Raw genomic sequence first — 13,014 nt, forward strand, 5'->3', positions numbered from 1 at the left:
CTCTTTCCTCTGGCTCGCCCAGAAGGCCCTTCCTCTGTGGATCCGCCCCTTCTATGACGCACGCGCTTGTCCGCGCCTCCCGCGTCTTCACTCTCCTTTTCCAGGCCCTCCGACCCCGCCCCCTAGCGATGCTCCCTTCTCGCCCCACCCCTTTTCGAACCCCGCCAGGCACCCCGCCACTCCCATTTAGAACCCAAAACATAGACCTTGCCTCTTTAGAACATCCAGAGCAAGCTCTGTCCTAGACTCCCTCCCTACATCCTCAGGGACCAATGGCACAGATGGGTGGGAAAGGAGGGGATCCTTTCTGGATCCTAAGAAAATGGGGGCTGGGGGGCTGTTCGCTGGAGCCAGGGCCGGGCTCTAGGACCCAGCGGGCAAGTGCGCCTGCCTCGCGCTTACCCCTCCCCCCAAGCCGCCCCCTCCCCCCCCATCTACCAGGTTTCCCCTCCCTCCCCCCTCGCCCCGGCTCCCGGTGCCCGTCTCTAGCGCCGCCGGAGCCAGCGAGGGAGCTGGAGCGAAGAGGAGGAGGAGGAGGAGGCCACGTCGCCACCGCTCGGAGCCCGGCCGGAGCCTTCCAGGCAGGTGCCGAGGGGGGCGAGGGGGCGGGGGCTGACAGACGGCCTGTCACGGTGAGGGGGCAGCCGGGACCGCGCAGCGCCTCCTGTCCACCGGGACGCCCCCAGACCCTGGCTGGAAGGACAAGGGGGTGGGGGCTCCTAAACTGCGCGGCAGCCATTTGGGGTACCAGTCTCCATTTGGGGGGGCCTGGACTTCCTACGAGGACACCCCATTCATAATTTCCGTACTGGACCCCCACCATTGAGGAAATCTGGGGACCACTCCCCCCAGGAAACAGATCATAGGGAGCGTAGGGCACCCAGAAATCCCGGCATCCCATCCCAGTAGGCCCTGGGGGGGGACCCCTGCCCTCTTTCTCTGCTTCACCTGTTGTCGGGGGAGGCGGGCGGACAAAGGAAGCAGCGTCACGTGACTGCTCATTCACAAAATCCCATCCCATTGAGAAAAGGGGGCTGGGGGCGCTGCGGCGGCCCCTTCCCCTCCCGAAAGGCTGGGGAAACCCGACAGCCTGCTGGTGGGGGAAGGGGCTAGAGCTCGTGGCTTGGGTGCTTGAGGATGGGGCACCAAGGTCCCTGCGCTAGGTGGTAGTGAGGGGTTGGAGGCTGATCCTGATTGCTGGGCGGAGGGCTATGGTCCCTGAACAGGGGGGAGGGGGGGCTGGGGGGCGGGGTAAGATGGTTCTGAAGGATGCTGGGGCCGGGAGAGGGAAGAGGAGGGATCAATTCCCCCCTCCCCGCCCGCCTGCCCGCCCGCAATCTCTCCCCCTTGCCTTTCCTCGGCAGGGGCCTGAGGGAGCAACCTTGATTTTGTGAATGAAATGCTCTCTGGATGTGTCTCGGTCGCCCGTTCCTGGCTTCTTCTGCCTCCATCTCCCTTTCGGCCTGTCTCTGGCCATTTCTGGTTCTCTCCCTGCTCTCTGCCCATCTCCCGTTGCCGGGTGACTCAATGAGCTTTGCATCCGGTCTCATTCATAAATCCGGGAAGGGGTGGGGGGAAGAGAGCCTGGGTTTCTCACCCAGCCAGTGGCCTGGGCGGCAGGGTGCGGAGGCAGTGTAGGGGGGACTGGGGCTGAGTTGATGGGCTCTAAGAAAATACATATGCGCAGGCACCCAGCTGTGAGGGGGACGATGGGTGGGGCTGTGGGTACGTGCAGAGGGAGGAGAAGGAGAGAGGGTTGATAGGGGATGAGCAGGAGGAGGAAGGGAAGTGGAAGAGCAAAGCTATGGGGGGTGAGGACGGGCAAGATGGGGAGAGGGAGAAAAGGTGGGTAGGGAGAAAAAAGGTAGCTATGGAGGAAAAGGTAGGCATGGGAGGAAGGAGATGGCAAGAGGAAGAAAGAAGCAGTGCTGGAGGAAGGTGGGCATGGGGAAGAAGATGGGCAGAAGAGACGTGATGGGGACGGGGAGAAGGTGGCATGGGGTGGAGGTGGGTATGGAAGGTGAGGTACAGGCTGGCTGAGGGTGCAGTAGATCCAGCTGAGGGAGCTGAAGAGGGGAGGTGAAGGATGGGGGGGACACTGAATAGGAGAACAGGATTGGGGCTCACTGACGGTGTTGTCTCTGTCCCCCCCAAACTCCTCCAGGTACATGGTTCGGGTCCGAGCCGTGGTGATGGCCCGAGATGACTCCAGTGGGGGCTGGCTGCCTGTGGGGGGCGGGGGCCTCAGCCAGGTGAGCGTATGTCGGGTCCGAGGGGCCAGGCCCGAGGGGGGGGCCCGCCAGGGGCACTACGTCATCCACGGGGAGCGCCTCCGGGACCAGAAAGTGAGCCACCCTGGGGCGTGGGGGTGGTGTGGGGTGTGGGGAAGTAGGGGAACGGGGCTGGGAATGCAGAGGTGTGGTCCGGTCATCTCCCAGCCCGGATCAAACCGGGGTGTGGGATGGAGTTGGAAGTGAATGTCTGTCCTCTGGATACGAGTTGAGAGTTTCCGGACTACTGGGGCTATGAAGCAGGTCCTGTCCACTGCCACTGCCTGCTCGACTGTCACAGCAGCCTCCCCCCTGGTCTCCTTGCCCTGCTCCTGCTCCCTCCCCCACCTTCGGTCTGTTCCACAGGGGCTGTGCTAACACCTGACTCAGATCACATCCCTCCTCTGCTCAGAACCCTCCCCGTGGCTCCATCTTGCTCAGAGATCCTCACCAGGAGGCATTTACACCACGGGCCCCTGACTGCCCTAAATATATGGAGGCATTTGGTGGGGGCCCATCTGGAAGTGTCAGAGAGGGTTTACAATCCTATTGTGGGTTCAGCAGGAATATTCTGGACTGTCTGGCATGAAGTGGAAAGAGATGTTGACGTTTCAGCCAGGGAGGTAGTAGAAAGAACTGGATTGAGAAGGCTTGGGGTAAGGGTTGCCTTTCAGAGCAGAGGGTGGAAGGAAGCGTGTAGGGGGATTTGAAAGGGTGTAAAAGAATGCAGTTGTGTTGGGCCAGAAAATGAGGGACCATCCGAGGTGTTGAGTAGCATCAGAGGGGAAAGCTGTGGGAGCTGGAGACGAATTTGAGGGGTAGTGTTTGGGGGAGATTCTTGGGGCATCAGAAGGGGATAAATAATAATATTTTGAGATGTTCAGTAAAGTTTGGGGGGTCCAATTGAGTCAAATGGGGGATATTGGATCTCAGAAGGAGGCTGACTAATTTTTTGAGGCATTCAGTAAAATTTGGGATTCCTCTTGAGATATCAGAGGGAGGTGTTAGGCAAATGTAGGGATCAAGGGGATTGGGGAAAATACTGGGGTATCAGAGGTGTTCTCAGTACAATTTGGGGGTGGTGTTGGGGTGTTGATCGGGGCTACAGGGTACTCCTAGGATTGAGAAATTAGGTTTGTGGGATGCTCTGCCATAGAGCCCAGGAAAGTCACAGACATGGCTGGAATGGGGTGTCTGACCTGGCCCCCTCCTGCCCCCCTCAGACCACCTTGGAGTGTACCTTGAGGCCAGGCTTGGTTTACAACAAGGTGAACCCCATCTTCCACCACTGGAGCCTGGGTGACTGCAAGTTTGGGCTGACGTTTCAGAGTCCTGCAGAGGCCGATGAGTTCCAGAAAAGCCTACTGGCTGCGCTGGCTGCACTGGGTCGAGGTGAGTGGAGCAGGTGGTGGGCTCTGGGGACAGCGGTGGGGGAGTGAGGGGTGGAAGGGTAGGAGATGGGAGAAGCTGGGCCCAGGAAACTAACACTCTGCCTCTCTCCCTGCCCCAGGCTCACTCACCCCCTCCTCCTCCTCCTCTTCCTCCCCTTCCCAGGACACTGCAGAGACCCCCTGCCCTCTGACGGTGAGTCTCCAGGGTACAGCTCTGCTGGGAGGCAGGGGTTCATTTCTATTCTACAAACATTCTTGAGCACCTACTGTGTATCCAGCACTATGCCACATGCTGGGGACACGAATTTGAGCCCAAACTATTAGTGTCCCATTCAATCCCATTTATTCTAGTTTTTCTCTTCTCTCAAGATTTACACATTCATTCAAGGGTATTTATTGAACACCTTTGATAAGTTGAACAAAACAAAGTCCTTTTCCTCATGGAGCTTCTATTCTAGTGTGGAGAGGCAGGAAAAACATTTTAAGGTATACTAGAAAAAACATTAAACAGATGAACAGATTCATGGGAAATCCATCCTTCTAGCTACTCAGGGTACGAGCCTTGAGGTCATCCTTGACTCCTCTCCTCTCTTATGTGTCTCATCTGTCAGCAAGTATTGGCTCCACTTTCAAAATGATCAGAAAGTGGTTTACTGCCTGACCTCACCTCCCAACTGGCCTATGTCACCAGCTGCTCATCAACTGCCCCCCGCCCCATTTCCTTTCCCACACACAGCCAGAGAGACCCTCCTGACATCTCAGACAGCCCATGGTCATTCCCCCATTTAGAACCCAAGCGGGGCCCCATCTCACTCACGGTAAAGGACAAAGTCCTCGCTGTGGCACTTAGGATCCCACACCATCTGGTCCCCAAGTACACTTCCTCCTGCTCACTTGGCTCCAGCCACACTGGCCTCCTCACTGTGACTTCAAGAGGGCAGGCATGTTCCTGCCCCAGGGCCTTTGCACTGGCTGGACCTCTGTCTTGGAACACTCTTCCCCAAATACCACATAGTTCCTTCCTTTATTTCCTTCAGGGATTTACATGCATATCCAGGAGTGAGCCCCCCCCCCCCATAACTTGTTTACAATGGCAATCTCCCAGTGCTCCTCATCCTATTCTTTTTCCCCATCTTCTATGATATTTTTCTTCTTTCCTTTCCCAATAGACAATTTTCTTATCTATTACTTTACTGTCCATCTCCCACGCTAGAATGTCAGCTCCAGGAGGGCAAGGATCTTTTGTTGCTTTCTTGATGCATCTTCAGTGCTTAAAATACTGCCTGGTAGACAGTAAGTGTTCGGTAAATATATGTTGAATAAAATGATGAAAGGAATAAATGTATATAATGTCAGATTCGATTTGGCACTTGTTGGGGACAGTGGGAGTTTCTTGAGAACACTTGCAGAAACAAAACTGGTACCCTGGGCAGAAAAGGGAGATTCCTAGGGTAACGGGGGATGCGGGTGGGGCTACAAAATCACAGGGCACTTACTGAGCACTTACTCAGGAAAGATGCTGGGCTCTCCATGCTCCATCTCAGATCCTCCCCGTGGCCTATGTGAGCCTGGCATGTCGTGGGTGCTCAATGAATGCTTATTGAAGATGGTAATCGGATGAGTTAGGAATGATTCCCAAGTTACAGAAAGGAAACTGAGGGTCTGAGAAATGATGTTTCATCTTGTGAAGGACTGAGCTTGGTTTGGATGGAAAGAATGCATTCCAGGTGGGTGGCACTGCCCCAATAAAGATGTGGCGGTGGGAAGGAGGCAGGAAGGTAGCTGATGGCCGAGGCAGAGGGTTTCTGAGAAGGGAGAATGATTTGATGTTCTGTAGGTTGGTGAGCTGAGCAGGCGGGGAGGGGGGGAGTGTCAAATCATAATAACTATTTGCAGCTCGTCCTGTACCTCAGGCATGTATTATGCCCTTTACAGTGGGTCCTAACCACAGCCTTATGAATAGACACTTATGATCCCCATTTTACAGCGGAGGAAACTGAGGCTCAGAGAGATGAGCTCACTTGCCGGAGGTCACACAACCAGTCAGTGGCAGAGCTGGGGCTTGAGCCCAGGCCTGTCTGGCCCCAGAGCCCTCGCTCGCAATGGGAGGGGGTCTATGTAAGGGCATCGGCTGTGCCAGGGGTCCCGGCTCTGAGGCCGCCAATCTCCCCCAGTCCCACGTGGACAGCGACTCCTCCTCCAGTCACAGCCGCCAGGAGACGCCTCCCTCCGCCGCGGCGGCCCCCATCGTCACTGTGGAATCAGCTTCTGGCTTCGGGTCGGCCACACCGCCCCAGCGCCGCCGCTCCTCCGCTCAGGTGCGACCTCCCACCCCCAGCGGAAGTCTGGGGCTCCTGGGGCAAGTGGGGCTGGGCGCCGGGGTCCTGAAGTGGGCGGGAGCTGGGGCCACTATCGGGCCAGAAACCACACACAGATCCTAAGGGCTGCCTGACCTGACCTCACGGCGGGGGGGAGCTTAGGCCTGGGTTCCTCGGAAGGTTGGGTGAGGGCTTCCCCCATCTCCTGCGCTCTTGGAGGTTGGAGTTCTGAATTTCACAGGGGTTTGGAGGACGACTTGGACAATGAATTAGGGGGGTGCTGATGCTTATGGAAGGAGTTCTTTACACTGCTTAATTCACGAGGGGTGGCGCTCAGTATCCAAGGGGATAAAAGGGACCCCGGGACCAGACTCCTGCATCCGGCAGGAGCTGGCTGGAGTCCAGGACTCCTGAATCTGAGAGTAGAGGGGGTTGGGTACTGGGATTCCGGTTCCTGAGAGAGGGCAGGACTGAGCCTGGATCACTGGGTCTTTAAGGTGTCGGCTTGGGGCCTGGATTATTCTGTCTGTACCTAGATGTCCTCTCTCCCCCTGGAAGAAGAGTGGGCTGGGTGCTTAGAAGTCTGAGTGCCAGACCCAGGCAGTCAGGATCCCAGGACAGGATCCTAGGATGAATGAAGCCTGTGGCTGGGTCTTAGGAGTCTCGGGTCTTCTAAGGCCAGGATAAACTGTAGTGGGATGTAGGGGATTGCAGACCCCACTGACCTGTTCTCCTCCTGTTCCTTTCTTCCGCAGAGCTACCCTCCGCTCCTACCGTTCACAGGGATTCCGGAGCCTCCAGAGCCCCTGGCCGGGGTAGGGGGCCCGGGCTGGGGCGGCCGTGGATACGAGGATTACCGGCGCGCGGGGCCGCCCGCGCCTCTCGCCCTGTCTACCTGTGTCGTGCGCTTCGCCAAAACCGGCGCATTGAGGGGCGCAGCGCTGGGGTCCCCCGCAGTCCTACCTGCCCCTCTCACCGAGGCTGCGGCCCCAGCGCCCCCGGCTCGCCCACCCCCTGGCCCCGGCCCGGCCTCTGCGCCGGCCAAGGCCTCCCCCGAGGCGGAGGAGGCGGCGCGCTGCGTGCACTGCCGCGCGCTCTTCCGCCGTCGCGCGGACGGGCGTGGCGGCCGCTGCGCGGAGGCCCCGGACCCAGGTCGCCTGCTGGTGCGCCGTCTCAGCTGCCTGTGGTGCGCCGAGAGCTTGCTCTACCACTGCCTGTCGGATGCCGAGGGCGACTTCTCGGACCCGTGCGCCTGCGAGCCGGGCCACCCGCGCCCCGCCGCGCGCTGGGCCGCGCTGGCCGCGCTCTCCCTCGCCGTGCCCTGCCTCTGCTGCTACGCGCCCCTGCGCGCGTGCCACTGGGTCGCGGCGAGATGCGGCTGCGCCGGCTGCGGGGGTCGCCACGAGGAGGCGGCGCGGTGAGGACGGCCTGGTGGGTCCAGTAGCCGGACCGAGGACCCAAAATTGGGGGTCCAGGACCCCGAACTCCGTTCGGCCCCCACACCCAAACCTAGGCACACCCGGAACTTGGAGCTTGAGTTTGGATTGAGAGACCCCAGACCTGGAACCTGGACCCCGAATCTAGGACTGAGAGACCCCAGATCCAGCTTCATTGGGATGTCTGTCCAAGAGGGCCCAGGCATCCTGAGTTCTGGCATCCCCGTCCTCCACCCTCACCCTCAACCTCGACCTAGACTGAAGAGGGTTCCCCAGACTTTTCACCTCAGGCAAGTAGGGGAGCATACCGATCCCTGGGAGCCACAGGATCCTGAATCGTGACTTCCTGTTCAAATTACCAACCTACACCCAGTCATGCCTGGCACCATGAACCCTCAGATTACAGCCCCAGAATTAGGAGTTGCCAGTACCTGACCTTGCCTGTAGACAATTACTCCCAGATTTTGAGATCATAGGACCCAGAATCATCCCTCATGGTTCCTGAATGCTCACCTAAAACCTGAGGCATCCGAATCTGAGATATTCTTGTAGCCCTAGGACTTCTCAGACACCAAACCCTTTTAAGATACCCTGAGTCCTTGGATGTGCTCAAATGGATGCTCTCTGACCCAAATAACTCGGGAGACCCATCTCAGAGCCCCCCACCCCACACGCACACCACCCAAGATGCACAAGCCAGCCTCCAGGGTGCTCTGGGGGCCAGGGATCAAAGACCTGTAGACCTGCCCATTCCAGGCCTGTTTCGCCGGGAGCTTTTGATTTCATATGTGGGACTCTGAGGTGTCTACTAACCCCAGAGGTAGGACTGAAGGCCACCAACCCCTCAAGGCCCAAGACATTGGTCCTAACCCTTCAGAGAACCCTCTTCCAATTCTCCCTGGACTTGGATTTCAAGCCCTGGAATGTCCTGGAATCTTTCACTTCTTTCTACCTACAGGTCCCCAATCTCCTAAAGGCTGGGAGCCCAGCTCCCAGAAGATGGGACGTTCATGGCAACTGAGACCTCTGACTCCTTGTCCCAAGTGACCCCAAGGTGCTTTAGGAGCACTGGATCCAAGACCCCAAGGTGCCCTTGACCCTTCCAAATTCAGGACTCAAGCCTACACAATATTGGGATAGCCCCTGACCCAAGACCTTGGTCCCCCATACCAGAGACAGTCTGCTCTGAGGTGCCCAGGGACCTAGCAACTTCAGGTCCCAGATTTCTTTGGATGCTAACCTCTCTAGCTCGATATGCTCCAGACCCAGCTTGTGCACCCCCTGAGACCTGTTGCCCTTGGTTTCTGAGACCCTAAGATCGCAGACTCTGGAATTCGAGTCCCAAGGGCAGCAGCCCAAGCTCCCAACATCCCACAGAGCTACCCATTACCCCAAGGGAGAGACAAACCAGTTTGTGCTAATGTTCCTGGATTCTAGGACCACCCGAGAGCTCTCTTGCTCCCAGGTCTAGGACCCAGCTTTGCCACAGATGATTGTGCAGGCTGTTCACTAAGCAAAGGCACACAGACCAGGTGATGAGTGGGGCTGGCCATGCTGTGCCCTCAGAGGAAGGTGTGCATTTTTCTGAGTTGCACAAAAGCACCTAGCTATGGCTCTGCTGGCATAAATGCGTACACACACACACACACACACACACACACACACACACACACTCCACAGCCTTGCAGACTCTCTCCCAAGCCCAGTCTTACGTTCCAGCCCTAGTCCAAGCCTTTTGTGTTCTGCCCCCCTGTTAACACTTTCTCAGAGTTGGGGGTTGCTTTGGAAAGTTTGAAAGCCTGTTTGCTGGCCCTCTGAGACACCTCTTCTGGGGAAGGGGGGTTCCACGGTCTTTTTCCCCCGAGTGGCATGGGACTTCTGTTGTACCCCAGATCTGATGGCCTGCGTGGTGGTGGGGTGGGGATCATGGTCTCGGGGCAACACCATCTCAATGTTGTACAGGCTTGGGCCCTGCATCTGGCCCCAAGCATCTGGAAATGCACACTTGCCTTTCTTCATTACCTAGACTTGGATGGCCTTGTGGGGGTTCAAGGGATAGGTCAAGGGGGCCAGAGGGATGGATCCTTCTGTCACTTCCTTTAAATTATTAACTATTTATTACATCCGGAACCTGTGAGATTCAGCTCTCTCAACCAGAGCCGGGATGGGTGAGAGGAAAGGGGGTGTCCCTCCCATCCCCACTCTGCCCAGCTCTCATCACTGTCAGACCCACCAGAGCTGAGGGCGGAGGGACTGGGGGCTGGGGCCGCCTGGGTCCCCATCCCCCTCTCTGTGCCTCGGTCTCCTCCCTTCCGTGGTGGGCGGGGGGGGGGAAGCTCCATTCTTAACCTACCTCGTTTTGGGGAGGGGTGGGATGGGGGACCAGAGTGCTGTAAGGTGCTGTGGGATCTGCGGAGGAAGCAGTGGGGGCTGGGGGATGGTCCCCTGGCTCCCACCTCCCAGCACCGCCTCTCCCAGGTCTCCCAGTCCCTCTCCCTGCTAATACCCACCTCTGATCCATGATTACTCTTCATCACCCCTAAATCAGGGGTGCATGGAGGGCTGACCCTGGGAGCCAGGAAGACCTCAGACCCTGGAGCCCCCAGGCCCAGTTTCCCGGCTGCTTGCCCCTCAGATTGGATGCTTGGCCCTCAGACTTGGGGGAGGCACCCCGACATTAATCTTCCTGATCTTGAGTCTAAGCCAGTCTGTGACCTCAATATTGTTATCATCAGTGCAGGCTGAAGTAGTGGGGGAGGATGGGGGCCAAAGACCCAGCCTTGTCATTGGAGGAGGGGGCATGAGATATCGGCTCCAAGAAATGTCTGTGACAAAGTCTCAGCCTGTGTTCTTTATTCGCATGGACGCACCCTCTCTACTCACCTTCCTCAACTGTCGGACCAGTTCCCCACCCACATCCTCCTTCCCTCCTTCCCTCCTTCCCATCCTCTGGTCCCAAGCAGACCCTCTGGCTGAATGCTATAATCCAGTCAACTCTACATTCAGTGAACACGCATTGTACGCCAAGCCCTATCGCAGGCCCTGGGGACAGAGCCGTGGACAGAACAGACAAAAGCCCTTTCCCACCAGGAGCTTATGATCTAGTGAAGGAGACAGTAACATGTTAGGAAGGATATATACTATAAAGAAAAAATAAAGCGGAGGGAGAGAGGCAATTGCAGCCACGATGATCAGGGAGCCCCCACTGAGGAGCTGGCATTTGAATAAAGCCCTGAAGGAGGAGAGGGAGGGAGTGCCAGGGCCTGCCTTCCGCGCGCGGGGAAGAGCATTCCAGGTAAAGGGGACAGTCGTGCAAGGCCCTGAGGGAGGAGCGTGTCTGGTAAACCTGAAGGACATCAAAGGAGCCGGAGGAGAGGGAGCAAGGAGGCGGGTACCTAGGAGATGAAGGCGGAAAGGTGACGGAAGATCTGTGGGCACTTGTGAGCCATCGCGTGGGCTTTGGTGTTCACCCTGAGTGAGATGAAGCTACAGGAAGGCTCCAAGCACAGGAGGGGTGTGACCTGACTCAGTTATTCACAGGTTCCCTTTGGCTGCCTGTTGGGGAGAGACGCTGGGAGGGGACAAGACACCTAGGGAGGCCCTGCCGGGATGGTCCAGGGGAGACTGGTGCAAAGGACTGGGCGGGGGGGAGGGGGCAAGATCCTGGGTCTGTTTTGAAGGTCAAGTTCACCTGTTTAGATATGGAGCTCCTTATTGAGAGGCGTCAAGATTATGGCTCCAAGGCTTTAGCCTGAGCAATATATATATACATATATTTCTTTGCTTTTTAGGGCCCCACCCACGGCATATGGAGGTTCCTGGGCTAGGGGTCTAATCGAAGCTACAGCTGTCAGCCTACACCAGAGTCACAGCAATGCTGGATCAGAGCCGCGTCTTCGACCTACACCACAGCTCATGGCAACACCAGATCCTTTACCCACTGAGCTCGGCCAGGGATCGAACTCGCAACTTCATGGTTCCTAGTCAGATTCGTTTCTGCTGTGCCACAACTGGAACTCCCTGAGCCATGTTTTTAATACTTGATTACAGTCAACAAATGCTTCCCTGAGCACCCAGCCTTGGGGTAGGCGGGACTATGGAGGAAGCAGCTTCTGCTCCTGAAGAGCAAGTCTGGCCCTTGTTCTTCACAGAGGCTCTACCCCAGTCCACTCCCACTCCCAGCAAAATTATCTAGAAACCACTGGAGACCAGGACAGAGTCAGGAAGAGATTAAATCTAGAACAATAATTTTTACAACAGCTACAAAGACAATGGCAGTAATAACAATAGTAATAGGTTGGTTAAGTGGATTTTGGAATCAAATCTGAATTTGAGTCCTGGCACCACCATGCATTCACTCTGTGACTCATCCTCTCTGATTTTCTATTTTCTCTTCCATAAAATGGAGATAAGAGGGAGTTCTCTGATGGCCTACTGGGTTGAGGCTCCTGCATTATCACTGCTGTGGCTCTGGTTGCTGCTGTGTGGCGTAGGTTCGATCGCTGCCCCAGGAACTTCCATATACTGCCTGTGTGGCAAACAAAATGAAACAAACCCACATGGAATTCCTGTTTTGGAGCAGCGGAAACAAATCTGACTACTAACCATGAGGATGCAGGTTCAATCCCTGGCCTCACTAAGTGGGTTGGGAATCCAGCGTTGCTGTGAGCTGTGGTGTAGGTCGCAGATGTGACTTGGATCCTGAGTTACTGTGGCTGTGGCTGTGGTGTAGGTCGGCAGCTGTATCTCCTATGCGCAGCCTGGGAACTTACATATGCCGCAGGTGAGGCCCTAAAAAGCAAAAAACAAAAACAAAAACAAACCAAAAAAACACACCCCAAGGGAGAAACTGGAATAAATGTTGCAACTCTCACACACACAAAAAAAGGACATAAGATACTTAGCCCAGTAGCACACACAAAATGCTCAATGTACTTTTTTTTTTTTGGTCTTTTTGCCTTTTCGAGGGCCACTCCTGTGGCATATGGAGGTTCCCGGGCTAGGGGTCTAATCGGGACTACAGCTGTCAGCCTATGCCAGAGTCACAGCAATGCCAGATCCGAGCCGCATTTGCAACCTACACCACAGCTCACGGCAACGCCGGATCCTTAACCCATAGAGCAAGGCCAGGGATTGAACCCACAACCTCATGGTTCCTAGGTGGATTCATTAACCACTGAGCCACAACGGGAACTCTTGTATGTTAGTCATTTTTAACTGAGTACCCCTTGTACGTCTGCTAAGCACTTACATACAGGACTCTAATCCTGACAACTGTAAGAGGTGGTTCTTATTACCCTCATTACAAGGATGTGAAGCAATCTGGCAGGAACACAATGGTGGTGAATGGTCAAGTCAAACACTAACCTCTGCCTGCAGAAGAGATTGCACTTCTAAAAAACAAACAAGGGAGTTCCCGTCGTGGTTCAGAGGTTAACGAATCCGACTGGGAACAATGAGGTTGCAGGTTCGATCCCTGGCCTTGCCCAGTGGGTTGGGGATCCAGCGTTGCTGTGACATGCGGCTCGGATCTGATGTGGCTGTGTCTGTGTCTGTGTCTGTGGTGTAGGACGGCAGCTACAGCTCTGATTAGACCCCT

At 56.3% G+C, this 13,014-nt stretch overlaps 2 protein-coding genes across 8 annotated transcripts in view; both read left to right on the top strand.

The window, feature by feature from the left end:
• NFKBIB (NFKB inhibitor beta) overlaps positions 1-13,014 on the top strand; it is a 1,076,695-nt gene that overhangs the window by 666,534 nt on the left and 397,147 nt on the right. The gene's annotated exons all lie outside the window — the stretch shown is intronic.
• SPRED3 (sprouty related EVH1 domain containing 3) lies at positions 130-10,253 on the top strand. 7 transcript variants are annotated; one of them, XM_005664588.4, is made up of 6 exons: positions 488-585; positions 2,165-2,345; positions 3,494-3,662; positions 3,781-3,854; positions 5,836-5,979; positions 6,735-10,253. In XM_005664588.4, the coding sequence occupies exons 2-6, from the start codon at positions 2,169-2,171 to the stop codon at positions 7,398-7,400; spliced, it is 1,230 nt and encodes a 409-aa protein (XP_005664645.1). In that variant the 5' UTR covers positions 488-585; positions 2,165-2,168; the 3' UTR covers positions 7,401-10,253. The 7 variants fall into 7 exon arrangements, with proteins under 7 accessions (XP_084816891.1, XP_005664645.1, XP_005664644.1 ...); XM_005664587.4 differs by having other exon boundaries at positions 488-581; XM_021094342.2 differs by having other exon boundaries at positions 488-581; positions 2,165-2,252.

Source organism: Sus scrofa, chromosome 6 (genome assembly GCF_054392235.1).
Source record: "Sus scrofa isolate SSC_HxYL_T2T_F1_AM1 chromosome 6, Sscrofa_HxYL_maternal_Yorkshire_Landrace_v2.0, whole genome shotgun sequence".
In the NCBI taxonomy this organism is placed as follows: domain Eukaryota; kingdom Metazoa; phylum Chordata; class Mammalia; order Artiodactyla; family Suidae; genus Sus; species Sus scrofa.

Bases quoted from the DNA above. Each gene is read 5' to 3' on its own strand.
- SPRED3 (XM_005664589.4), top strand. From the start codon at position 1,805: ATGGGGGGTGAGGACGGGCAAGATGGGGAGAGGGAGAAAAGGTGGGTA. The intron at 1,939-2,164 runs GTGGGCATGGGG...AAACTCCTCCAG, and splicing joins AGAAGCAGTGCTGGAGGAAG to GTACATGGTTCGGGTCCGAG. The intron at 3,855-5,835 runs GTGAGTCTCCAG...AATCTCCCCCAG, and splicing joins AGACCCCCTGCCCTCTGACG to TCCCACGTGGACAGCGACTC.